This window comes from Dryobates pubescens, chromosome 4 (genome assembly GCF_014839835.1).
Source record: "Dryobates pubescens isolate bDryPub1 chromosome 4, bDryPub1.pri, whole genome shotgun sequence".
NCBI classification, from domain to species: domain Eukaryota; kingdom Metazoa; phylum Chordata; class Aves; order Piciformes; family Picidae; genus Dryobates; species Dryobates pubescens.
In genome coordinates, this window is record NC_071615.1 from 21,456,727 (window position 1) to 21,484,444 (window position 27,718).

The window sequence follows — 27,718 nt, forward strand, 5'->3', positions numbered from 1 at the left end:
AACTTTGAGCCTTGAATTAGTAACAACAAAGTGCTCAGAAGTGAGAAACAGGATAAGCTTCAAAATAAAGAAATCATTTCACAGAATTCAGCATCTGTTCATAGGTTGTTCAGAAGAGGGAGGAAAAGAGAGTGAGACAAATGTACTCCAATGAATGACTGTTTGCACATGCTTTGCATTGAATATTTGGGGGGAAAAAATGAGAGGGAAAAAAAAAAGTAGTCACAATAGAAATTTAAGGCAACTACTTTCTGTTGCATTCTTCATGCAGCAGAGTATTTGTCTCTTCAGTTACACTCACAGAAGGCTGTCAGATCTCTTGTTTTAGTTTCAGCCTAGGTAGCTGACATTCCTAATGAGTCAGTGTTCACACAACATTGTGTTTCCTTGCTCAGGAAGCAGGGAAGGATTCAGATAAAGCAAGATTAATATATTATTTTTATTACTATATATCTAATATCATATATGAGAGGCTGTGTATTATACTACATATACACTGTGTTTTATGAATTTAGTCTGTATTCTTTACATTAAAGTAGAGTTACTATGTGTTATACATAGGTACTCTACAGCATCTCATCTTCTCCATGGGGGAAGAACCTGTCCTCCCTAGGTGCTGTGACAAAGTTCTCAATGACCTCATTAGGCTTAGACTTTCATCAGGTTTCTAGACCATTTCAGCCATGTGGCAACCTCAGTGGTTCTATTTTCCACAGCATATTTTCTGCCACAGCTTTTCTCCCTTCCTCCCATGCCCCTATCTTTACAAAATGTTCTTTCAGAAGAGGCTGCTGAGCTCAACTCATCTGTCTACCTTCAGATTTGCCAAGCATCATGAGTAACTAGGGAGCTGGGCACCTTAGATCCCTCAAGAGATGGTACCTAACTGGCAAGCTCAGGAGCGTCCCATTTGTGCCAGGTTCCCCATTGAGGTCCCTCATGTTTCCACCCCACTACAGGTGTAAGGGCAAGACATAACCCAGGCACTACAGAGCAGCTGCTTGGAACTCACAGTTATGGAGCACATTTCTTAAACACTTCAGTGGATACAGGGGAATGCACACAGGGAAGGAATGCTGTAGATTTAGACAGGCAGAGTAATCTGTCAGAGTCGTCTTCTTCACCCAGTACAAGAACAAAACCCAGAAACTAGGCTACTGTGTGTCTACAAACCCCAAAATGTGAGCAGTTACAGAAACAATGTGCTCTTTCTCAGCAGTGTTAACTGCCTCACAGCTTGGGCTTGTTCATAAGCTTCCAAGGGAGAGGAAAATATCTGCTCTTTAGCTGAGGTGTAACCTTTCTGAAAGATCCAAGTCACAATCTTCATTTGGCTCTCACTGGACGTCTCTGGTGATGTGTTGTACTGGTGCAGGGTTTTAGGTTCTTCAGGTAGATGCTTTCATCACCTGTGCAGGAGATGAATTCAACACCAAATGCAACAGAGCAGATAAAATAACTGTGCAGAAAACTGACGGAGAAGCAGTGCTGGAAAAGGCCTGCCTGGAGTTTTTGGAGTACGTAATCTATGCGCTGACCAGGAGGAGGCACATGGAGGGATCACCTTGAAGCAGCAGTGTCTGTGTGGAGGCACAAACTGAAGGTTACAGTAACAACAAACCCCAGAGATGAGAACATTTTCACCTGATGATGACTGATGTGACAAGTGCAAAATGTTCAGTAGTGGTTTCCTAAGGATGGATTTAACAGATTAGTATGTGGGTGTGAGATGAGGAACTGTGACCTTTGTGCTCAGACCCTTGCCTTTAAGTTAAGCTGAGGTTTAACCTTTACCTGTGCCTTTCTGCATCACTCCAGCTGTTGCAGCTCTAGCAGCCTGTGCACTCTTTCTGTGCTTCATCTCCAAATCTCCATGTTTCATCTCCTTGTTTTCTGCAGGAAACATGGCTTGTAATGTTGCTTTCATAAAAGTTTAGAGTTGCTTCACATTTCTTACTTGGTTTCTTGACCACTTAGTACATTTGACCACTTTCCACATTTGAAACCTCTGCTGTCTTAGCTTTGTAAATGAATTTGTAAATGACCCATAACTGGGAGGACCCACTTCCACTGGTGTTTGTGATATGATATCATCAGTGGCTGGCATGACCAGTTCAGGCCACTAACCCCAGTGGTGGTTTTCCAAGTCATTCTTCTGGAATGATACCCGAGAGACATGTAATTAACTCCCCCAGTGACTGGCAAGAGAAAGCTCAGTGTAATCAGTGTCTGCATAGAGGACACATTATAGTTACAAATGATGTTTGGGGACAAACTCATGCTGCTCTGGGGAAGAAGAGCACTTTGTGCTCCTGCCAGCTATTGTCATCTTCCTTCCCTGCTCCACACAGAAGGCAATGGCCGATTCTTATCTGCTGACTTTCACAGTGCAAGATAAAGCTGACTTGAGCTTTTTTTAGGACCTGAGTGTAGATGATGGGAACTGGGTAGAATTTTGTTCAGGTGGAGAACATTTTGATACCCATCCATGAATTGTGAGAAATGTCAGTGCTGTGTCTGCAGCATCTCCAGGAGGTACATCAGAGAGGTCTGTCGGTGAGCAAAGCCTTGCTTTGATGTGCAGGGATTGGTTAGCTGGATGAGCGGAAATCTCAGATAAATGTTGATAATGAGAGGCACTGCTGGGTCAGTGCTCAAGTTTATCCCCTTGCATTAAGGTTCTTTTGCACAAAGCCAAAACAGACTGGGAACTAAAAGGAGGGATAGTCATGGAGAAAACCATCTGAGACATATTGGCTGTCTCAAACCAGGATTGTTTTGCTATTGATTTCGTGTTTATCAGAACATGTGAAAAAGCTGCATGCTCTGTTTTGGACTATTAGGCCAAAGACATAGACTCAAAAACTGGAACCTCCTTGACTGAGATGGAAAGTCACTATTTTACATTTGCTTTCAAAAGGCTCCAGCCTACTCTCTCATTTGCTGGACAGCTTTGTCTTCATAAACACACACACTTTTCAGGGCAGATGATTTGTTTTGTTAGCAAGTAGCAACAACCCTGATGAGACATAGACAGAAAAGTAATTTTGATCAAGTACATTTTTTTTTCTGAGTTTTTTTTAATCTTCTCTGTTTGGGTTTTCTGGGTCCATTTTGGTTTGGTTTTTTTACATTGTCGCTGATCCTAGAGAAGGAATCACAGAAAAGTTTCTGTTGGTAGCCTTTGCCACTTCACACCACCTGCAGTGATTCTAGAGCATAGCAAGTCACTGACATGTGCCTCAAGACTTTGTTTTTTTGTGAGATAGGAAGAGTCATGTAAACCCTACCTAAAACTTCTCTGAAAGAGATCCTCTCCACTCCTTACTGCGTGTGGGGGCATGGAAACTCGGGTTGGCAAGACTGGGAAGTTGAGAGGCTTTGCTGGCATGTGGCAGTCTGTAGTGTCTGGCCAGCTGAGGGAAATATAGATGGGTTCTTTTCCAGGAGTGCTTTCATGGTCTGGCTGTCAACTGCCTGCAGGCAGGATTTATCCATGAGACTCACTGTTAGTCTCCTGCAAATGAGCCTTGGGAGTGTGTTGGGGGCTGGCTCGTCAACTGAAAGTTTAAGTTCTACGTCTCTCCGTTCCCCCTGCCCAAAGGTGATTGTATAACAACCTAATGGGAACAAGTCACTTGAAGCATTTTCCCCAAGGAAAAATAATCTCTGTACCCACATACACTCCCCTACAGAGGCATGCTTGCAGTGCTCAGCCTTTTCTCTCGTTCAGTTCTCCTGAGTTAAACCGAGGCAGGATGGTCAGCGTGGGAATAATCACTGTATGCAGTGGTACAGGAATTTCACTCAGTGAAGACAGTCTGATTCACACTGGGACTTGGAACACCACTTCTTTCTCTCAAGTCAGATCACGCAAATTAACCTTGCAAGAGATCTGAATCTGAGGCTGGAATCCTATTTATCAAACAGGAACCCTGCTTCACTCCATGGGGGACATTAGATAGAGAAATTGGTTTGTTTCTTATCTAGGCATCCTCACATCCCAGAACATCAGCATTGGCTGAAGCTGGAGGATGGTGCAGATTATGGTTTTCTGAAATGTAATTAAAATCAGAAGTTGGGCAAGTGAGGGGTTTTGCTCCTGCAGAGGTAGCAAGATGAACCTAGCTGTCATCTTCTGGGAAGTATGAGGAGGTTCAGCTGGGGAAGCCTGTGCTGTTGTAGCTCCAGTGCCAAATTCTCTTGTGTGCTGCTCAGAAGCTCCATATATAGTAAAAGTCAAAATCTATGCTGAGTGAAAAAGCTGAACACAAATAAACCAGGGGAAGTTTTCATCTGCATCCACCTGGGGAAATGTCTTCCTTTTAAAATGGGCCTTTCTTCCTCCTTTCTCCACTGAGATACTCATGGTTGTGCATGAATTTAGCAATGACTGCCAGTGAGGCTTGGTTTGAACAGTCACTGTTGGGCAGCACTGGCAAACAGTCCGGATGGCACCAAGTGCTGCTGCCTTCAGCTTCCAAGCTCTGTGACCTCCACTGATTGCATACATGGAACCAGTAACGTTTGCCTGTGACATATGGTGCTTTGTATTGTAGTTGATATTTGTAAAGCACTTAAGTGAGGTGAGTTACTCTTATTTCAGGACACCACTTGAGCATGAACATAATCTTGTATTTTTACAGCCAGCAAAAAGATGGATTCAAGGACTCCTTTCAAGGAGATTCTGCAAAGCGTGGGCCAGTTCCCACGGTACGAGAGCTGGCAAAGAGGTTGGGTGCTCTATCCACAGCCCTGTGAGGAGAGGCTGAGGGAGCTGGGGTTGTCTAGCCTGGAGGGAAGGAGGCGCAGGGGAGACCTTGTTGCTCTCTGCAGCTGCCTGAGGGGAGCTTGTAGCCAGGTGGGGGTTGGTCTCTTCTCCCAGGCAACCAGCACCAGAACAAGGGGACACAGTCTCAGACTGCATGGGGGAAGTTTAGGCTTGAGGTGAGGAGAGGGTTCTTCACAGAGAGGGTTGTTGGCCGTTGGAATATGCTGCCCAGGGAGGTGATGGAGTCACTGTCCCTGGAGGTGTTCAAAAAGGGATTGGATGTGGCACTCAAAGCCATAGTTTAGTCAGTCATGAGGTGTTGGGTGATAGGTTGGAGTTGATGATCTCTGAGGTCTTTTCCAACCTTGTTGATTGTATGATTCTATTCTTTCCAACGTACATGAGCCTGCTTTCATCAGCCAGCTCCATGGCACACTGAGGTGGACTGAAATTCCCCTCAATACAAAATTGCCAGACTAGCTCAGATGGAAGCTGATGAAACTATATTTACAAGCAGAATTACAATCTAAAATATGTAATGCAACGAATATGTACAAAATATACAATATTCACATGTATTTACAATTTATAAACAGCACAAGAGCTCCCCTGGACAAAACCAGGGGGTTACCAACAGCTTCCCCCTCCCTGATCCCTTCCTCCACCCTATCTAAGGGAAAAAGGAAGAGGAGAAAAGCAGAGAGAGGAGTTTGTCAGTACTTAGGCACAAGAAGAACTCATTCAAGATGAGTAGCACTGAGGCAAAAGCCAGCTAATATCTGCCAGAGCAAAGGAAGCCAAAAAGAGAAAAAGTTAGTTTATACAACTAACCTTATGTTAGTAATCAGACCAATAGAATTATTTAGATCTTATCATTATTTTCCCTTTTACATCCAGTGGTAATTTATTTACATTCTATCATTTTTCTGTTCAAGATCTGGGGAAAATTTTCTAGGCACAACCTAGAACTGCCACACACACCATTGTCAGCAGCAAGCTGGGCTGAGATTCCACTTGTCATTTGCATTTTGAGCTGCACAAGATGTTTCTAACGTGTCAGGTGATTTCCTTTTAGATAGCACCCTTCCAATGCACAGCATAATTTCTCTTGTAGCTTTTTTCCCATAAAACCTTGTTTCTATTTGAAGCAAAATGTGCTCTTTTGTTCTTTTCCCCTTTGCCTCCCCAGTGCATTGTTTGGGACTGGGATTCCAATGGCAAGCACGACTTCATTGGAGAATTTAGCTCAACTTTCAAGGAAATGAGAGGAGCTATGGAAGGAAGACAGGTAAGTGGACAACCACCCATGCAGTCCCAGTTCATAAGATCCATAAAGCAGCATTCCTCAGGCAATCCTGCGATAGAGCAGGGGATGTTGCCTCACTGCTGCTCAGAGTGAGGTGCTGTGCTGATCTCTCCCATAGGTTTTTAGGTTATCTGAAAATGCATAAAGCAGCCTGTCCTAGATGTCCACACCTGAAGTACTTAGAATGTTTTTCCAGTCCACACTCTGCAGGTGTTTCTTTCTGCTAAGATTCGTTTCCTCTGAACCTGATCATGAGGCTTCTCTAAGGTGCTGAGCTGTAACAGCAAAGAAGATGCTCCATCTGGGTACTGAGAGCAGTCCCCTGCTGCCCTGGGGGCCTTCAGTGGGTGAGGGCTGCTCCTTCCCTCTTTCTCATGGGCTGCCTTCATTGCTGCCAGCTCTAATTGAACCCACCACAATGAAACTCATCTATTTTCTAAATATTACAGTCCTAGGGGAAAATTAAATTGTTAACTTCTTAATAATTCACTTCTTTATGTCAGCCTGATCTTTTAGAATTGAATTTGATGGTACTTATTAAATATGATAAATCATTTGGCATATCTAATTCCAGAAAGTGTCATTTCCTATTATTACTTACTCCTGAAGGTGTTGGTTTTTGATGAATTCTCCGAGGGGGAGCTGAAAATGCTGACTTTTTAATCTGCTGGTAACTTGTGTTTACCACTTCATGGTGATCTCAAAAGCAAACACAGATGCCTGATAAGCTTCATTTGGGCTTTATGGTGAGGTTCTGTTGGTAATGTGCTCATAGAAAGCTAACAAAGAGTCAGAAGTTGTTTAACAAACAATGAGCGGCCTGGCTGTTCCATAGGTCAAGAATGTTTTTGATTCCTCTAGACATTTTCTATTAATGTTCTTAACCTAGGTTGTAGAAAGTGTTGCTCATGTGTCAATACTGTTGGTACACATAAGCCCCTTGTAAAGACCACCTGGGCAGAACCTGAGTGCAAATGAAACCCTGGCTTGTTCTCTCAAACTAAGTCAGAGGACTGAAACTTAAACCAAACTGAAATTGAGTGGAAATAAAACCTACCAAAGAAGTGAGGAGATTCCATGAGTAACATGAACAGTGATGTGACATCACTGAAAACCCAATCTGCCTGAAGAGGAAAACACATTCCAGAGTGAATTACAGGGAGGACAGCACCCCAGTTTTGTAGCAAGCAGCAGTGGCTGAGAAAAGGGCTGTGTGAGAGTGGTAAAGATGTGTGTTTCTATTATCAGTGTCTTCAGGAGAGCATCAGAGCAGCTCCCAAACAGGCAGCTCATTGGCCAAAGCGGGAGCCTTGCAGACCGGGGTGGCAGGAGTAGCTGTGAAGGATTAATTCTGTGTCCTTTATGGTGATGGAGCAACAGTGTGATGTAGGCTACTTCAGTGACAGCTGCTTCTCCACAGCTGAAAGGCCTGATTCCTAGGAAAGCTGGTTGGTCTTTGGTCAGTGCTCCTGTGGTGGATTGAAATTACCCCCCAAAATAAAATTTGCCGGACCAGCTCAGTTGAAAGCAAATGAAGCTATATTTACAAGTAAAACTACAGTCTAGAAATATGAAATACAATGAATATGTGCAAGATATACAAATTTACATGTATTTACAATTTATAAACAACACAGGAACCCCGCTGGACACAACCAGGGGGTTGCCAACAGCTTCCTCCTCTTCCTCCATTTCCCTGCTGTGCACGGAGTAAGAGAGAGAGAAGAGCAGAAGGTAGCTTGTTAGTACTTAGCCAGAACAAGAATGCAGCCAAGGTCAGCAACAGCCAGGCAAAAGCACCAGCAGGAATCTGCTAGAGTGAAGAAGTCAAAAAGAGAGAGTTAGTTTATACAACTAACTTTATGTTAGTTATCAGACCAATGGGAGTATTTAGGCCTTAGCATTATTTTCCCTTTTACATCCAATGGTAATTTATTTACATTCTATCACTTTTCTATTCAGTCTGTGGAAGACTTTCCTAGGCATCAGCCTAAAACTGCCACAGCTACAGATAAATTAATTCATGCTGTTTAAGAGGACTTCCTGATGATGAACAAGCTCAGGAGAACAGCTTGGTGTGTGTGTTTGTTCCACCATAATGGCCCTGCTGTCACAGACTGTTGGATTCTGACAGCCTGTTTTCATACTGGCCACCAGTGACAAACAGCACACAGACATCCTGTTGTTCAGTGCATCTCTGTAGCAGGCATTTCTAAAGCTTCCATTCAAGATTTTCCACCATTCCAACAGTTGTCATTTACTCCTTCACCATAATCTTGACACAGTAAAGCACAGCAGGAACAATGTCCCCCCTGTCTGTAACAGGAATTTTGTTTTAGTGAAATACTGGTAACTACTTGGAGTTGATTGTATGCCTAGGATTTGTTCCAAATGTGTGTGTCATAGAAACCTCTGCTAGGTAGACAGATACATAGATGTCTGTAGTACTGTGCAGGGGCAGCTTTAGAAAGTGTTCTCATTAATCTATCAGATGTTTGAAAAGAAGCCTAGAAAAGTTTGAGTGTTAAAGCTTTTCCTAACTGAAAGGAGAAATCCTCTAATGAGGAAAAAAAAAAAAGTAACTTTTAAATTATTTTTAAAGAGAGGCAATAAAGCCAGAGAGATTTTGGAGGGGGGGGAAGGTCATGGAAATAGAGAGCAGCTGGATCCCCATGCAGCACAGGAGTTATGTAAGGGCAGAATCTGTTCCTGTGTTACATAAACCTGGCCATGTGTCTGTGCACGCCACAGGGGAGAGGGGAGCAGGGATCTGTGCTGTGCTGTGCTGAGCACCTCCATGGACGTTCCCACAACCTCAAGGTGTTGTTATGGGGATGAGGAGGGCTGCTGAGGGTAGCCAAGTTGGGTTTCCCCATTTGCCAGGATGCCTGACTGTGGCACTCACTCAGGCCCTTTGCATCAGGAAGCTCTTCAGATAGCTGCATGGATGACACTTTTAAACCTTTGGTAATGGACCAAGGAGTTTATTGACACCAATGGACAATTCCATGTCTAGTTTTGACAGGAGACAGTCAAGTTCATCCAGGACTGTCTGCAGATGCCTCAGAGGAGGGTGCAACCATGTCAGGCACCTGCCACATCCATGAAATCAAGAGCATGGGTGAGGTGAGGGGGCCATGGCCGAGGACACAAGAAATGCTTTCATTTTTATTTCATTCCCCAGGTTCACATTTCCAAAAGAATCCTCTGATAGAGATTAAAAGCTGCTTTTCTGCCTTGGTGGACTTCTTTCTGAGCCTAAAGAAGAAAAAGACCCCTCTGTTCTCTTGCCAGAAGGGATGGTGGGAATAAAGCAGCTTCTCAGGCAGGAAGAGTTCAAAGTGATTTGCTTTTCTTGAGGCCCCAGAAAGAAATGGTGCAAGATGTTATGCTGCCTGCTATCAGTGAGGTTGTTTTGCCCTGTCCATTTGAGTCCTTTGTCACTTACAAGCTATGCCATTTGTGGCAGCAGCTCTGCCTGAAGGGAAGAGAGAAACAAGAGGATTGCTGGAGAGAAAGGGGAACATGCTGATGATCACCAGAGCTTTGCCATAGTTCTCTTGCCCTTTCCTCACAAGACTACCTGATATGCTGGCATGCCAGCACAGCATCCCGGAGACAGCAGCTGCTCTGGAGTGTGATTTCTCTTGCCTTAGGGTACAGGAAACTCTCCTGACACCTTAATTTATTTCTCTGAATAGCTTGTGCTATTGGTAGCCCAATTTTGGTTCTGCAGTGGCTGCCAGCATTGAGTCACCTACACTACCCTTTGCTGCTATGTGACATGGGTGGCTGCCTTCTTTGCTCTTCTCTTCTGAAAGGGGAAGAGAAGGGGTGAGGATATTTGGGTTGGCAGCATCTTTACTGCAGAGAGTAACATCTCCCTGGGTAGCAGGGAAAAAGTGTTTATGGAGGGTTTCCCCTGAACATGTGCCTGTGTCTGCCTCTCTTCTCAGGTGGAAAATCCATTTCATGAGACAAATAATTGAGCTGTAGGCGAACTGAGAGAGCAAGCAGATGTGCTTCCTGCAGAACGTTTTTTCCTTTGCCCATTCTTCACTCTGTCATCTGTCTCCAGTAACACAGTGATGAAATACTCCTCCCCTGTGCTGAAGAGGTCTCACAGTGCTCCAAAGCCATATGTTCTGCCTTCTCTTTTTTGACATTTGACAAAAGCTCTGAGTTTGAAATACTTCAGAGACATCCAAATAATTGCTGTTAGGCAGTGGTTTGAAGCACAGTGAAATCACTGGGGCTGTTCATAAGGTGGAAAGAGTTTTACGTGTTCAAACACTTTGCTCAGACAGATCCCCTGTGCGTGTTTTCTCTATGGAAAAGGTGTCACACACTTACAAAGGTCTTTGCTGTGAGCACAATGTCATAACACTTCAGATAGATATGGTTCAGTATTAGATAACAGGTCACCTACTTCCCTTTGGGGAAGTATTCTTTACATTAGGCAACATCAGGTTTTCTGCCAACACTTGAAAGAAAACAGTCATGTTATAAACTGGATGGAATGGGATGGGATGGGATGGGATGGGATGGAATGGAATGGAATAGAATAGAATAGAATAGAACAGAATAGAATAGAATAGAATTAACCAGGTTAGAAATGACCTTCGAGATCATCACATCCAGCACCATCTAATCAACTAAACCATAGCACCAAGCACCCCTTCCATTCTCTTCCTAAACACTTCCAGATCATTCTCTACATAGTTAATGGTTTTCATTTTGTTCTTCCATGAGCACCATTGTTTGATAGGATTTATTCAACTGTGGAGCTCAGACAGGGCCATTATTGTGAATTGCTCCATTTGTACAGAAGTTTTCCTTCAAGAGGTGGCTGCTCTTTTTCACAGGTGCAATGGGAATGCATCAACCCCAAGTACAAAGCAAAGAAGAAGAATTACAAGAACTCAGGCATTGTCATCCTCAACCAGTGCAAGGTAAATAAGTGTTTTACTCTTTGACTGTCTCTTTACTGAGCTCTCAGTGATGGATTTCAATCATGTTTGGAAACACAGACAACAAAGTGGAACTACCTGTAGCGTAGCAAAGGGTTGTCATGGTTTAACCTCAGCTGGCAGCTCAGCACCAGGCAGCCACTTGCTCACTCCCATCTAATGCAGTGGGGGAGAGAATCAGAAGGGCAAAAGTGAGAAAACTCGTGGCTCGAGATCAAGCCCAGTTTAAAAGGTGAAGTAAAAGCTGCACATGCAAGCAAAGTAGAAGGAGGAATTAATTTGCTGCTTCCCAGCAGCAGACAGGTGTTCAGCCGTCTCTAGGAAGCCAGGCTCCATCCCATGTAACAGTCACTTGGGAAGACAAACACCATCACTCCAAACGTCCCTCCCTTTCTCCTTGTTCCTTTCCTTTTTACTGCTGAGCATGATGTCCCACGGTCTGGAATATCCCTTTGGTCAGTTGCTGTCCAGCTGTGCCCCCCCCCACCATTCTGTGCACCTGCAGCCTGCCCACAGTGGGGCTGAGATTGAAAGAAGCCCCTGACTACGTAAGCGCTGCTCAGCCACTGTCAGCAGTAAGTAAAGCAGCCCTGTGTTATCAACACTGTTTTCATCACAAATCCAGAACATGACCCCATACCAGCTACAGTGAAGAAAATCAGGTCTACGCCGGCCAAAACCAGGACACTGCTCCCCTGCACAAAGGCAAGGCAAGGACTCACATTCCACAAGTAAGCTGCCTGTCCCTCAGCTCTCCCGTTTCTCTTGCACTGTCCCTGCTGTCATGCCTGGAGTAGGCAGTACTAAACATTTACACTTACATGATTGCCAGCTGGCCTTTTCTGTGTTTCCCTTCTGATACTTCCATCATTTCTGCAAAACTCTTCTTCCTCCTAAACCAATAGCAAAATTACCATTGAGGTCCCACTGAGAAGGAGCAGAGCTTGGTCCTACTTTTGGTGTGAATCTTCTTTTCATTAATTGTAGAATTTTGGTATGTTTTTGTTTCTGTTTCAAACTATATTTGACATTTTCTTCCTTGTTTCTGGTTGGTCCCTTTCCCCCTTGCAGTTAAACTTTTTCAGACAGTTCTCACAAGTTCCAGCAGTACACAGCTATGCTGACTGTCTTGCTTTCTTGTCTGCAGATCCACAAGATGCACTCATTCCTAGATTATATCATGGGAGGCTGCCAAATACAGTTTACAGTAAGTGCCATGCTTTTCTAAGTTGATTCTTAAAAAGGGAATCCTCTCAGAACACCTATCCCTTCCTGTCACAGGAAATGGTTCTCACATGTCATTCCCTGGTGAATTATTAAAGGTCATCTTGCAAAATGTATTAAGCACAGAAAATAAAACTATGCTTGTGCAGTAAGATTTCTCTTCTTTTACTTTTGGGTTTTGCAGCAGTAACAATTCCACTGCAAAAAGCAAGGGCAGCTTCATGCAGTGGTGAGAAGCTAACTAAGGTGCTGTAATCACCCCAGTTCCATCTGAGTTAGCCCCTGTGGCAGAGCTGACTGGCCTTTGGCTGTGGAGCCTTGGTTTGTGTCAAAGAATTTCCCCTTGCTGGGACTGTCTCGCAGTGGGGGATTTCATCTCACCTGCCTTTAGCCTCTTAAATGTTAGACATCCTGTTCATCAGCCTTGTGGGCAAGTCTTCCTCTCCAGAATGAGCCTTCTACCAAAGAACTTTGGGTCCCCTCCAGTGGTGCCATACAGAAAGCCACCAGCTGAGAGAGCACAGCCAGGGAGCTCTCTCTGCTGGTCTGGAGTGAATGGCAAGGTAGCTGGCATAGTTTGCTTCCTCCTGCCTCAGATGCACCAGTCCTCAGTGACAGCAACATGGACTGGTTGTGAGCTGTGCTGCTCCTTCCAGAAACATACCAGGGATTGTTCTCTGAGCACTGGACCCACAGGCTGCAGCCTGTAGGGAGATCTCTCTGTTCCCTTGCTTTCTGCAGCCATAAGAGAATCCTCTTTTCACATGGTCCCAGATTTCCATTTGTTTTAACTGGAATGGGTCTGGAATTGCTTGCAGCTCTCCTGGCACACGTGTTGTTGTTGTTGTCTGAATGTTAATGGCATTTCTGGGGAGCTCCTGCTGTGTGCAGGCAGTGTGACACAAGCGTGATTTGAAAAGGCACTTGCTGAGGGAGGGACACGGGGATGCCAAGCATCCATTTGATAACAAAAAGCTGTAGTAGCATGTACTTGTTAATTTAGGGCAGTAATGAAGGCTTTGGTGACATCATGCTGTGTGTTCTTGGGATGCTTGGTACATCTGCTGTAAGAGCAGAGTTTGCAGTTAGCAAGAATGTTTTTAGAAAAAGAAAGCAAACTCATCCTTCACTTCAAAACCATCTATTAGGAAGCTGTCATCTGCAGAGATCAATAGTGCTGATGCCACTCTGCTATTTTTGTGCAGTGCTTATTGCAGACCCTTGTGTCTCTTATCAGACACATTCCCTGCCTCAGAAGAGGTGTTCAGAAGCTGGCAGTGCAAGTGGGTCTGTAGTCAGAAGATGTTCTCATCACTTCAGGAAATACAGCAGAAAGGATGTGTAACACCCACAAAAGGGACTGTAGTAGGAAGATGTATTGGACAGATTCTGTCAGGCAGGTCATGGTGCTGGGCAGGCTGATGCATTGCTGACAGGTCTAGCAGGAGGTCCAAGCTGTGCAGTGTGTTTGCAGTTCAATGAAAATGCATCATTTACAAGGCTGAGGGGAAAAGCAGTGAGAATGCAGCCATTGCTGTTTATTTGGCTGTGCTGGGACTGCTACATTTAAAGATACACTGAGAAAAATCTAAACTCTGCACTGCAGCAAGGATTCCTGCTTTGCTGCCCGCAAGATTAGCTCAGGTGTGGTATCAGCCTAGCTTCTGTGACGTATTTACAGATCCTTATCCTGTGTGTATGCACAAGATGCTGGCCCTGCTGGGCAGTGCCAGAAGATCAGAGCTCTGTGGTGGTGTTTTGGAATTGTAACAACAATCTTCCTTCTTAAAAGTCCTCCCTTTGGAGTCAAGCAGGGATGGGGATCAAAGTCAAGCACACTGCTTCCAAGCACACTGCTTACCATCAGATCTATACTACAAGGACCATTTCCAACAGCAAGCTTGTTCTGGGAAGGGGGGTTTAATTTTCCAAACACTAGCCACTGATTTTGTTCCAAGCTCATGAAACCCCCTGCTTATTCTTACTGCTCTTATTCTCTTACTGCTCTTATTGAGAAGCACTTAGCCATGACTAACAGACACGAAGGAAGACTTGTCCAGTGCTGTCCTATGCGTCCCTTGAGGCTTGTTAATGTCTGTTTTAAGATTATCAGTTAAAATGCCTACTCTTAAGAAATTTACAGGAATGCCCTTTGCTTCTCTCTCACTCAGTGACATTTTGCATTTTGTATGATCAGAACAATAAACTCAGATTAAATTATTGTCAGAGAAAACAAGCATCTCTCATAAGGAAACCTGCACACTTCGGCTAAGGTTTTACAAGTGTCCCAAAACTCAGCTAACCCATACAGGGATCTTTGGATTTACCTTTTTGTTCCACAAACCACTGGAGTTTCTTTCTTCCCCATACCTGGGAGGTTTCCCTTGATTTCTCCCAATTAAATCAAGCTGTCAGTTTTGGGAAAAGTGTGGGAAGCAGGCTGGTCAGTGATGAGCAGCGGGTAGTGTGGAAGTGGAGGTAAAAGCCAGTTCAAGCTGCTGTGTCCTGACTGCTGTGTGGTGAGGAGCTGGGGGGTGCACAGCTGACTGAGGCAGCAAAGGGATTTCCAAGCTAGAGCCCAGTGAAAAATATTTTTCTTCAGTTGAGAGTTAGAGGTGGAAAATCAGAAACACTGGGGCACAGCCATGTTGCACTTCCTCAGTATGACTTTTCCTTTTGAATTTTAGCAATGAAAATAAGTTTCAGGAGGATTGGCATTTTTTAAAGGGAGAATGAAATGCAATGTTTCCCTCTAATTGCATAGCTGCCTAAATTAGACCTCCCTTTGCCAAGCAGAGGCTGCATACTTGTAGAGGCAACTCTGGGACTTCAGAGTTCTTTTTGCAGCCTTCAGCAAGGGCCTGGCCTGTCAGCTGCACTCTAGAACTGAGAATGGAGCTCTGTGTTTTGGAGAAGGGCACTGGACAAAATGGTAGCAACATTTGTACAGGACTTTGTGCCCTCTGTGGGACCCTTTGGGTTTCTTATTGCTCCTTTTAGGAATTTCTGATGCTGGAAGGCAGCATCAGAAGTTTGGGTGAGGACTCTCTGGTCACTGGGAGATGCATGCTGGAGCATGTCTTCAGTGAGAGCTGTAAAGAGCATTTTAAAAGGGAGAAAGGCATTTTCAGAGGATTCACTGATACTTGCTCATGTGTTGAATGCTTTCCACAATCTTTCTAAGCCTTTGCAATGCAAAAAACAGTGCAGGACTAGAGCTGTGGTTTTACCCTGCAGCTCACTTTGTAGCTTGTTATTATCTGTGAAATGGAGAGGGTTACTTGTTTAATGCTTTATTTAATGCTTTCAAGATAAAAACTACCAGATAGGCAGTATCTGCTACTATTATTACAGCCAGAGTAAGATTTCAAATAGCTAAGGATTGTCCCTAAATGGAGTTGTAAATTATAGTTTTAGTAGGGCTTTTAACTTCCTTGGGTCATTTTTGCTGCAAAGCTTTTACATCCTGAATATCACGTGGGCTGGAACAATTTAATTAAGTATGAGAAACTAGAGATAGTAAATTTGATTCTTTTGTATCTGAACATAATTTTCCACACCTAACAATAATGCAGTTAATTATTTTTTCCCTAGTTGTGCCATTTTAGTTTTATTACCTCTTATTTTCTAAGTGCTCTTTTACTTTTGGACATCTTTATCAATACTATCCTAACTGAGATGTACATCTCTTTGCTTTGAGGCTGCAGTTTCTGGCTGCTGTGAGTGCAGGTACGCCCAGAGCAGCACAGGACTCTGGCTTCCCTTGTTAGGAAGAAGTTCTTCCCCATGAGGGTGGTGAGGCACTGGAACAGGTTGCCCAGGGAGGTGGTGAAAGTCCCATCCTTGGAGGTTTTTAAAGCCAGGCTGGATATGGCTCTGGGCAACATGATCTAGTGTAAGGATTCCCTGCCCATGACAGGGGGATTTGGAACTAGATGATCCTTGAGGTCCCTTCCAACCCTAACAATTGTATGATGATTCTATGATTCTGTTGCAGGTGGCTATCGATTTCACCGCATCAAACGGCGATCCACGCAACAGCTGCTCACTGCACTACATCCACCCCTACCAGCCCAACGAGTATCTGAAAGCCTTGGTAGCTGTCGGGGAGATCTGCCAGGACTATGACAGGTAAATCACCACCCTGGGTAACAGAGTTGTCTTCAGAAAGTGTTTTCACAGTGTGAGATCGATGTCTGCCTGCTGCTGGCTGTGCTAGCTCTGTGTTCAGTCACTTAACAGAAATGAGGGCATGTCAGAGCCATCAGTCTGCCTGCACACACTTCTGGGAGTGGCACTGGGGTTAAGTTAGTTTCAGAGTCATGAGAGACCTGCTTCTTGGCTGGCATGTCAAGGTTCAGGTTTGCGTTCACAAGCCGAAGCTGCCTGTTTGAGTGCACATTTCATGAGAGTTAACCCTGAAGCCTGCTCTGCACATGCTGACAGCATCCTTTCTGTGACTGCTGCCTTGGCTGGACAAATCCATGCCCTGTGTACATGCTCAAGACTGGGGAGCCTGATACTGTCCCTGCTGCAGAACAGTGCTCTCTAGGTGCTGTGCTTGAAACAGAACTGGTAGTTGCCTGAACTACTTAGTGGCTGTGGCTGTTGTCAAAAGTAAAGGTGTGGCCCATTCCAGTGTTCTCCTGTAGGATATTACTGCCTCTTGCAAAGTGAATAGTAAAAGGTAGTGGCAATGTGGGCACACAGCAAGGCTTGCAATAAATAAACAAATGCACCTCATTGTTTTGACTGCATTATGTAATTCTGCTGATTTCAAATAAGCTGCTTGCTTCTATCCAATTAATTGCCCATTATTAATCTAATTACCAAGTGCACTTCCTGTAAGAAGACTGCAGAAAATACTGCCCTGAGACAGTCTCTGTAAGAACTTGGTGGTCAAACTTAGGCAATGAGTCTGAGAAAATGATTATGTTATAATAAGCTGATAATTCCTCAGTGGTTACCCAGTAATTTAATAATTACCAGCAATAACTCAGAGAATTAATATACTTTAAAACAGGGAACAGAATGAAAAGGGCTGGTTTATGCAGACAGATTTTTGTATTTTATCACTTATGGTCTATTTTTTTAAAAATCAAATAGTTAAGTGGCACAGTCCCTCATGTACAGAGATAGTGATCCCAAACCAGGATTCTTCTCTCAATATTGCATATTCCAATCAGTGAAAGACAATAATGGCCACATGTTTCTTAAATGAAATCATCAGCATCATTCAGCCCCATTGTGCTGCAGAAAATGCCTGTCAATGCTAATCAGCAGAGCTGAGGTTGTGTCAGCTGTGGGCTGAGCAAAAGCCAGAGTTTCTTTTCCCAGGGCAGTGTCCTGGCCTGTGCCTGCTCTCAGGTTGTGCCACTCTCCGTTCCACTGGGCGAGCTGATGCAGCATGGCTGGTGCTTTCTAAGCAAAATGTCAAATGAGGACTTCTGCTTTGGGCTTGCATACTTTACACCCAGCAAGCTGGCAATGAAAACTTATCATTTCTCCAAAGAAGAATCTAGGAGGAGCAAAGCTTCACACAGAATAATCCACAGTTTCTATACAGGAGTTCCTTTTGTGTTTAGTTGCAGCCTTGAGATGTCTGAGCATCTTCTGTATAAACAATTTTAAAAACCCAGTCTCAAATGCAGTAAAAATCTCACAGACCCACAACTGCCCCAGTGAGCCCATTTGTGCTTCAGGTACCAGAGCAGGATTTCTGTCTCCAGGTTAAGATCAGCCAGAAGGGGAAAGAGAGGGACTGGCTGCACATCAGGTCTGCCTAGGGCCAGGTGATACAGGGGACAGGTGTTCAGTAAGATTCAAACAGGAGAGCACAACAGTGTCAGGGCTCATAATCTGAACTCTTACAGTTCATACCCATTGATTACCTCAATAGGCAGAGCTGGCTGATGTCAGTCTGAGCCAAGGGATATAGAGTGTTTTCTTCTGGGTCTCAGGATTAGTGTATTCCATCAGGTGAAAAGGTAGCTGGAATAAAGTCAGATCTGTTGCTTGCAATGCCTTCATAGCACAGCTGTTGGATACTACTGCTTTTTTATGGGGTGGGGGGGCGAGGTAGAAGCTTATGGCTACTAATACACTTCTGTAATTAGAAACATTCACATTTATTTGTAATTTGGGAGGACCTGGGTTGGCAATTAATGGAGACTACACTCAAATCCAACATTTTCTTTATATACTCCAGTGAGTGCTGTCAGTCCAGCCAAATATTCTCATAAACCAGGTTTCTGGATGGATCAGCCTAACATCATATGTCTCTAAGTAATTAATGCTCCAAATTCAGTGCTGCTTCACATCCCGTGGTACAGTGGGATAATCCCTGCTCATCTCAAAGCCCTTTTATCTGGAGGCTGCTGAAGCAGTTAAATGAATAGCACCGTCCTGCGCAGTTAAGCGTGGAAGAATGAGAACCATTCTTTCATCAGCACTACTCAGAGATTGAGAAACAGGCTTTGATTATTGTCCTGATTGTGGAGATGCTGCAGTGCTGTGGGGATAGACCAGTCTGATAAAGGTGTGGGAAATGCAAAAGCTGCCTGCACAAAAGGTTTCCTACTGTATCCTATGGGGGAATTGTTTCAGGCTGTAAGAGTGTTTGGGATCAGAGGGAAGACAGTTTGTAGGTGCTCTGATCAGTGGCTAAGCAACAGCAGCAACAGATCATTAAGGAAGGAGAGACATTCATTGTTTTTAAGGAATTAGGCTCTGAAATGTTGTTAGAAATACTGGAAGGATGAAAACACAGAAAATTTCCTACTGAAAATATTTGAGTATCCTAGCAGATGGCTCTATGGAGGAGCACACTGACAAGTTTGTTTCCATTCTGGTAATCTGGAAACACCTGAGAAACACTACCTGGAGATAAACCAAGTCCTTTTGCCAAGACAGGTGTAGATGTGCTGTGAATCTCTCATGTAAGCACCTGGAGCTGTATAGCTGGCCACACACAAAGATGAATTTATGCACTTACAACTAGAGTTTTACTTGTGTGTATAAATGCAGTGATATTCACATCATAGACAGGTATCACACACTGCTGGGTGTTTAATAGGCATGGTTAACACTTAGAGATGCTGCAAAAGAGTTGATTTCTGTGCCATTTTTTATCCTCCCCTGCAGAGCAAAGTCCAAAGTCACAGTAACAAGAGTGCACACCCTTTAGAAAACTCTCTGGGCCTTTGATCATCATGATTTGTTTTGCCAGTGCTGGAATACAACCAACTGGCCGTGAGTGTGGCTCATCCTTCTTTCCATAGTGATTGCTGTCTCTGGCAAAGGAAAAAGGGCAGGAATGGGACTGCAAATAGCTTGTTTGTAAGGATAAATGCGTTACATGCACACAGTGCTGAAGGCGGAAATCATCCCTACATGAGCTCATGTTATTGCAAATTTCAGTGATGGCAGGACTTGCAAATCCCTTCCTCAGTTTGAAATCTGCTTTCTATGTTTAGAAGCTTTCTTTTCTCTTCTGCTTATTAAGAATCTCATTATTATATTGCATTAAATATTTATCTTTGTGCTAAACCCTCTGTTCTGATTCACCAAGACACTAAAGCTTATTGTCTAACCCCACTGAATTCAATCTGACTCAAGCAAAACATAGATGGCACTGAGATGGAGTCAAGAGTCTGACTGAATTTGACCTTTATTGTTAGCTGTTCACCCCCCACCCAAATGTTCAGTGCCTCCAACAGACCTGGATGATCTTTGTGAATATTTTTTACACAGACATTTGTATTTGTGCATACATTGAGAGTTCTTCACTGCGTTAGAAGAGTGCTCACAAAGGGAGGATCACCTTTTGTGTGCTCAAATCAATACTCAGACCCTGAAAAAGACAAATACTTTAAAGACCAGATCAAGTACTTTAAAGCATTTGGTGTTTTGTGCAATTTCCCATTCTTGATGGACCACCCCTGTTCTGATCTGTGCATTCCATATAGTTTTGTAAAGTGTTGTCATAAAATTGGTCATAAATTTGGTCTTAATTTTATTTCTGTTCGAAATCTAGCTCAAAGATCTTGGTGTCAGTTGATTCACTCTTAAAGATACTGCAGATATTTTCTCACTTCCTTGAAACACAGGGAAGATAAATTCTGTCTGTTTCCTGACCCCAATGTCCTTTGTTACTCAGGTAAAGAGCCTCCTTAACCCTAAATGCTCAAGTAGATCCTTAAAACTGGCATTCATTCTGGGATCATGTTAGCAAATCTTCAAATGCCACTGGTGAGCAAAGAGACCTTATTGCTGCGAAGTGCAGGAACTATTTGTGCGCAGAGCTTTGTAAAATACTTTAAAGTGAAAATTTAAAAGCTGGGTCACATTCCACAGAAGTTGTGAAAATCCTGAAGTCAGTCTAAGTTTCAGCAGTAGCCTCTGCAGTCGAGGAACTGCTGCAGCAACTGACTAGATGCAAACATTCCTCTCTGTGATTTCCTCTTCAGTATTTTAGGCCTCAGCAAGTGTGTTCCCTCATGCAATAAAGTGCACTTGAAGAGAAAAATGAAAGGAGAAAATAAAAAGACCAGGATTCCCAGTCTAGCACACCTTTCTCAGTGTAGATTTAAGAAAAGAAAGACCTGAGTCAAATGAAGGGTACATCAGTCCCAGAAACACAGAACTGGCTGTGGTTAAGGCAGTGGTATTCAGTATTCAGTATTCAGTTCATTCAAACTGGGGTGACAGAATGCTGCCCAGGTCAACTGACCCTGTATGCAACAGGAAATGTTTCATGAAATCCCAATGTAGAGCTGGAGATGTTAACATCTAATCTACCTGTGCAGATCAATTAAAAAAACCACCCTGCTTCATTGTTAAGCATCTCTCTTTGTCACTTACAGAAACAAACTTTGTGGAGACTGTTAAGCTGATGAGCCCATCTGAACAGGTTTTAAAGCCATGGGGGAGAAGATACAAGTCTTTTCATTTAGTGTTTTGACAGGACTAATTCTGCATAGACATGCAAGATCAGAAAAAACAGAGAAACAACAACCTGTGCAGAAAAGCTTGTAGCTTATGTTTAGCAGTAAACTTGGGTGTGGAGAAACATATTCTGAAAGATTTGGATAACTCAGGACTAGAACTGCACTGGCCAAAAGGAATTGATAATACTTTTAATCACCAAACTGGACTGAAAATCCTTGAATTCAGCTGCTGAAGGCCTAGACTGGCACAATTCCATAATATACACGTGCTGATGTTTAGTATTTGTCTTTGTGGAACCTGTGTTTGCAGACCACTGCCACAGAGGGATTTCTACAATCACCACTTTTTATCCCCAGAATCAATACAAGAGAATTAGTTTGGTACAGCTGTGTTGGGAAGATGACTTCCCAGCAGTTTATTGTGCTGTGCACATAACTCTTTCTGTGTGTCTGAACAGATGTCTGTGTGTGTCCAGGGCAGCTACTGCCAGCTCTTACAGCTCTGCCTCTTCCCTTACCTTGTTTCCACCTTGGTGTGTTGTCTGCACCACCTCTTCTCCAGGGGCTCCATTCTGTGTCAGCCCACCTGTCCCAAGTGGCCCTTTCTGAGTGTCTCAGCAACATCACTGCTTCCTTTTCATACTTTGCAGAGAGCAGGGGTGCACTCTGTCAGCTGCTAGGCACATGAAAATCTGAGTCTTCTGCATGGCCTTTCTGTGTGGTCTTTTCTCAGTTCAGCTTGAAGGCTCCTCTTAGGGAAAGCTTTAGTCCATGAAGCACTTGACACTTCCCTGGGACTGTGCAGCTGCTGCTGGGATTTCTCTGTCAGCACTTCTTTCTGAAGAGAACAACTTGAAGCATAAACCCCTATGAACTTTTTGTGAAACTTCATACCACCTACTGCTGTAGAGAGCAGACATTTATGTAAATAAATACTAATAAGTAAATAAGCATAGGTAAAGGAGACAGCAATTTCTCTTGCCATCATCACTGGCTCCATCTGTTACTAATGTGGTACATCTTTAGTCAGCACAAGCATGTCCAGTGTCAGAAGTGTGAATGTCCTCCTTGCAGTGTTATGCATTAACTGTGCTAATCACTAACTCTATCATGTTAGCATATAGCTGAGAAGGAAATTTCTCCCATTGGGAAACCCATCTGTGTGGCAGGTGAACACCATGTTCTGAATCTTGTCATGCAGGTCTCCTCCAAACAGAGAGCAGACACCTCCAGTCTGAGTCAGCCTCAACAGGATGTTTGTGCATCCAACTACTCTCAGTTAAAGTGAGGCAATTCTTGTGACTTAGGCTTCATTTACTCTCTTATAATGCCCTCCAGACTCTGGTGAAATGAACGCTGCCCAGAGATCCCAAAGCAGCAGCTGAGCGGAGATGGGCAGCCCCTTTCCTCCTGCCTGCCCAGCAGTGCCTGGTCAAATGTTTAGTCATCACTGGATTTCACTGGCACTTTGCTCTAGCTTGCTTTGACTGTGGTCTTCATTTTGACTCAATGTCATTTTCATCTTGGTAACATTGCATCAGTGGCCCATTTGGTCATATTAAATCATACTGTAATCTCTGTAACAGCTTTATCTTGCTCACCCTTGGAAGCTGATTTGTGTCGTGAGAATATTGATGAGAAATTCCTCTGCCAGCTCCTTGCCGCTTCCATGTGCCAGTGCAGTCCTATATTCCTCTTCCCAGAACCCCCCTTAGGTATTTTCTGTCCCTTTCCACTGTCATTTGTGAAAAAAAGGACCACATCCTGTGCCTACAGAGCAAAGACTTTCTTGTGGTTGCCTGAAAGCCACACAGGTGTCAAGAGGACTCCAGCACTGTTGGGTTTGGGGTTCTTTACCAAGTGTACCATAAGTGAGGAAATTTGGTCTTCTGCCTGCAGTGCCATCTTCAAGTCACCTCTGAGCTTGCAGTCTGTGTGAGGATGACCTTTGCCACCATGGTTCAGTTTTCCATATATGATCCCACAGAGAAGTCACTCCACCACAGAGACAAGGGTTTGGAAGGCACAGGCACATCTGTGCAACCCTCTAGCATACAGAGGACTGTCTGGAATCTGCCTGGTTTGAGCAGTGAAATAAAGCTCTGTCACCTTTTGCAGCATCCCCTTCCCTAGTGTATTCCCATTTATAAAGTCTCATTTAATTTTCCAGATACATTTTACTGAATTGGGTTATTCTTGTGGGTATAAACCAATTTATTTGTCATCTTGCAGGCAAGCTGACATTTTGTCTCACCTTCCTGACCATGCCATTTTACCAGGCTATCCTCCTAGCAAGTGATACATCTCACTGCCATTGCATTCCGCTTCACCTACCCTGCCCTCAAGCTCTGATGACTTTTTTCCCAGTCTACTCTGAGTTCACTTGATTATATTTTTTTTTACCCTGCACAGCTTCCTTTACAATTCTTTTAGTGTTAACAAAGGAAAGTTTAAATCCAGTGTACCCAGATTTGATTTTGTAAGTTATTTCATGAGCTGCTGGCCCATGGTGGTTAGGTTCAGGGATTTGGTATTCCCCTGCTTCGTTAGCAGGCAGGACAGGCATTCCCTCATGTTCTTCAAACCCAGTTAGATGACAGTATCCATTTCTCAGTATTCAGCAGATTCCAGCTCCCCTAAGGTGACTAAGAACTGTAATTAAAGATGGCAAATGAATTTTAATGTCAGAATTTTGCACATGGTTCTGTAGCATGGCCATTTGTGACAGCCCAAAGAGTGTAACTGCTGCAGCAATTTGCTGTTGATTTGCACACTCCCAGCTCTCTCTTGTGACCCAGAGGGAGGATAATCAGCTCGTTGTTGCTGCTCTGGTAGTGTGCTCCCTGTGTAGGGGCAAGGCGAATGGGTTCTGCTCCCTACCTCCTGAACGGCTTCACTGAGCCCTGTCCGGTCCTGCAAATCACGTTCTGTATTTACCAAGCTCTGCTTGCAAAGCAGGGAACTGGAAATGTTTAAATATTTCAAATGATTTCTGTATTTTTCTTGGAAGTGCTGCTAATCCCTGCAACCTGTTGTGATTCAGAATTTGCTGGCATCAAGCCCTGCTCAGATAACTGCTAAATAATACACTCAGGAACCCGACTCATTCATACACTCAGAAGAAACACTTAATCCAGCTCCTGCTCCTCCAGTTCACTCCCTGAACATGGAAGATTACAATGTTGATTGAGTTTAGATATGACTGCTTTGTTTGTGCCATTTGTTGTTTTCTTCTCCTTTCTCTTCTCCTTTCTCTTCTTTCTCTTCTCCTTTCTCTTCCTCTTTCCTTTACCCCTCTCCTTGTGCCCTCTCCCCTTCTGTCTCCCTCTCCCCACATTCACACTCTTTTCAGTTACATGTTTGACACTCCCCTTTTCTTTTGGCCATTGACATTTCTTTCTAGCAGAGGGAAAATATCTAATTTCATAACAGGAAATGTCTCTAGAACAGAGCAGATCCACAGTTTGTTCTTTGAAGATGGGAACTGAGAATGAAAGGCACGGTAATTGATTTTGCTTGGTGCAGCATAGTATGTAAAAAATATCTCCCCAGTGATTCTGATCTGACCCAACCCCAACATTAAAAGTGACAGCTTAATATCCAGGGATTCAAGTCAGCTGTATGCCTTGCAAGAATTTCAAAGAGCTGTGAATTTTGAGAATCTTAATCATATGAAACTAAAAATGGGTTCTTGCTTTCCTTTCTCCCCACCCCTTGTTTCTTTCTTTTCCCGCATTCACTGTATCACTAGTACCACAGATTCAGAGGTCTTGCACCAGTGTGAAGCAAGCAGATTTTCATGCCAGTCAGACCACTGGCATCTATACACAGTGCTACATGGACTTTAGGAACTTAAAAATCTGTAGCTTCATTCTAAAGGCCTTCCATGAGCATGAGTAAATGAGTCCCAAACAACCTGAGGAAGTGGTGAGCTATAAGTTCATTGTTCAGAAGGAATAAATGGCGTATAAAATGCCTGAGGCCTTCTTTCCCCCTACATTTACTCCATACTGTCAAGACCTTAGATTCCCAATTTAGATTTTCAGAGCACATAGTCCTGGCAGCTCCTACTTCCCTTCTGAACACAGCTATTGCCATGCTGGTGAAAATCTAGCTCTAGCATTGCCTGTGCTGGCAGGTTCAGAGCGAACTGCAAAAGGCTCTAATGTTTGACATGAATTCACCCAGTGGAACAGTTTCATCTGAGTTCTCCTCTTTGTCACTAGGAATAGCAAATCCTTCCCAGAGTAAAGCTGAGCTCTGTGTATCAGCAGGCTCCGGTGACTAATGAGACAAGACCTGGAAACGTTCTCTGTTTTGTGTCCTCCTCTTTATGACAAGGTGTTCCTTACCTGGTGACACTGGGCTTGCTTGGAAAACGTTAGCTGCACAACTTCTGCAATTACAAAACCTTGCTGTCTCTTCCTTTCATCTCTGCTGGTGCCTTTGCAGCACAGTTCACTGAAATCCTTCCTCTGCGCCCTGCTGATGTATTGATTTGTCATTGCACTTCCTCACTTTCCACCAGAGAGCTTGAAGGAAAGGTGACTAAAACTGAGCTGTGTTCCAGAAGGAGAGTATGGGAGATTCTCAGAATTTGGTGCTCTGCATTCTGTTACAGTTGAGGTTTCTGAAGGACTTTTCTTTGGTTGTATTTCTGTTCAGAGGACTGTGGGCTGGGAGTGCTGACAATCCTCTTCTGTGTGCATTGATTTACATTCACCAATATCAATACTGAACCTGAGCTCTCTCCTTGATTCTGCCTTTAGGGTCTAGTCCAGGTCTGCTGCTGTTGGTCCTTTTCAGTAATGCAAGCCTGTTGGGCTGGGAAGGGCGTCAGCAGCCACATACCTTTGTGCTTGCATGACTGCTCACAGACCTTACACAACCAGGTGTAAAAGCCAAAGTCTGATGCTTTTGCTTGTTTGGATTTTATGTCAAGTGCTTCAGCTTTTGAAATAGATGCCAAGTTTGAGTTCTCCAGGGAGCCAATGCAAAACAAAGAGCAGTGCAAAATGGGCAGTAGATGTGACAGAGTAATTCTGTAAAGATCTGCCAAGCCATGATGTTTTTCTTACTCCTGGTTGTGAAGCCCAGGTTTTATGGAGCCAGCTTGGTTTTCCACTCCTGTCCCTTCAGCAATCTGTCTCCAGCAGGACAGCGCAGGCAGTTCCTTTGCATATGCCAAGGCCTCTCTGGTTAGGGTTAAACAAAAAAGTCAAACATCCTGATGTGGCCTGAGGCCAAAGACATGGCACTACCCATGTCCTTGTACCTCAGCTTTCTTCCTCTCAGAACAACCTGGTGATGCCCAGAGTGCAATCTGGGAGCCAGCTCAATCACAGCCATCCCCAGCACTGTCCCTGGAGGTCTCTGAGGGCTGCTAGGTGCCAGGTGCCTGTGCTATGCCAGGAGAGTGTCCACAGTCATGTCCTTGTGCTTCAGCCAGGATTCCAGCCTGTTTCCTGGTACAAGTGAAGCCCAAATATCTGAGCAAGCAACACAAAGGAAAAGAAAACCAGCTCTCACTTTTGTTCTTCTGAGTGAGTTGAAATTACAAAGGAAGAAAATAAGTCATCAGAGCAGACCCCTTTCCTGCTGAAATGCCAACTTAGGAAACAGGGCTGGAGTCCCTGGTGCACACAATTCACCCCTGCGGCAGAAGGAAACCATCTTTTCATTTTCTGGTCTTAGTTTCAGTCCCTGGATGGCCTCACCTTAGACACAGCTTCCAGAAGCTGAGAAGCTTCTCTGCATTCCGCTGCATGCTGCTGTGATAGCCCTGGGCCTGATACAGCAGCTTGGTGTTGCCTCTGTACCATAAGGGGTTGTCCTGAAAGCAAGAGAGTCCTTGACTGCCCTCCTGGGTCATTTCTTCCCTGCTGTAGTGCTGCAAGTGTAGGAGGGCAGCAGGCTCAGCTGCTGGGATTTTCTCATAAGACAAGGTGAGCAGTGGCTGGGAAGACTGGAGAGGATCACTTTGGGAAACAGCCATTAAACTGCACACCTTTGTATGAGCTGCACCCCTTGTTTGATGTGACAAGGGGGAAAGGGTTGCTCACAGGGAAGTTTTGTTTTATTCTGAAAGCTGTCAGCCACCAGTTTTGAGGTGTGATCAGGGAATAATGTGATTATCTTTCTTACACAGGGGATGTCATGAGCACTCATCACATGGTTCACTTCTGGCCTTGAAGACTAAGCCCTGGGAGATAGTGAAAGTCAGTTCCTTGGTCCCAGAAGGTTGAATCAGAATGGCAGAGCTATGTACTTCATTTTCAATGCTGAACAATGAGAAGGTTCCTACGGAGCATGTGGAGCTATCCTGAGTGAGGCAAGAGAACATCCTAGGCACAGGGGCAGGCCCCAGGATTCCCCCCACCTTTGGAGCTGGGGCACTTCCATCTAAAGAGCAGCTGCATTGAGTCCTGCCTTGGGGTTGCACAGGGTGAAGCTTTGCTGTCACGAGCCAGTGGCAGCAGTAGCTGGCACTGCTCTAACA

At 44.2% G+C, this 27,718-nt stretch overlaps 1 protein-coding gene across 1 annotated transcript in view; it reads left to right on the forward strand.

Moving 5' to 3' along the window:
- The window catches only part of CPNE4 (copine 4), a 148,966-nt gene that overhangs the window by 99,269 nt on the left and 21,979 nt on the right, over positions 1–27,718 (forward strand). Inside the window, exons 8-11 of the mRNA XM_054160928.1 lie at positions 5,961–6,059; positions 10,943–11,029; positions 12,195–12,254; positions 16,269–16,402. Of these exons, the coding sequence (XP_054016903.1) occupies positions 5,961–6,059; positions 10,943–11,029; positions 12,195–12,254; positions 16,269–16,402 (380 nt within the window). The remainder of the gene's footprint in view (positions 1–5,960; positions 6,060–10,942; positions 11,030–12,194; positions 12,255–16,268; positions 16,403–27,718) is intronic.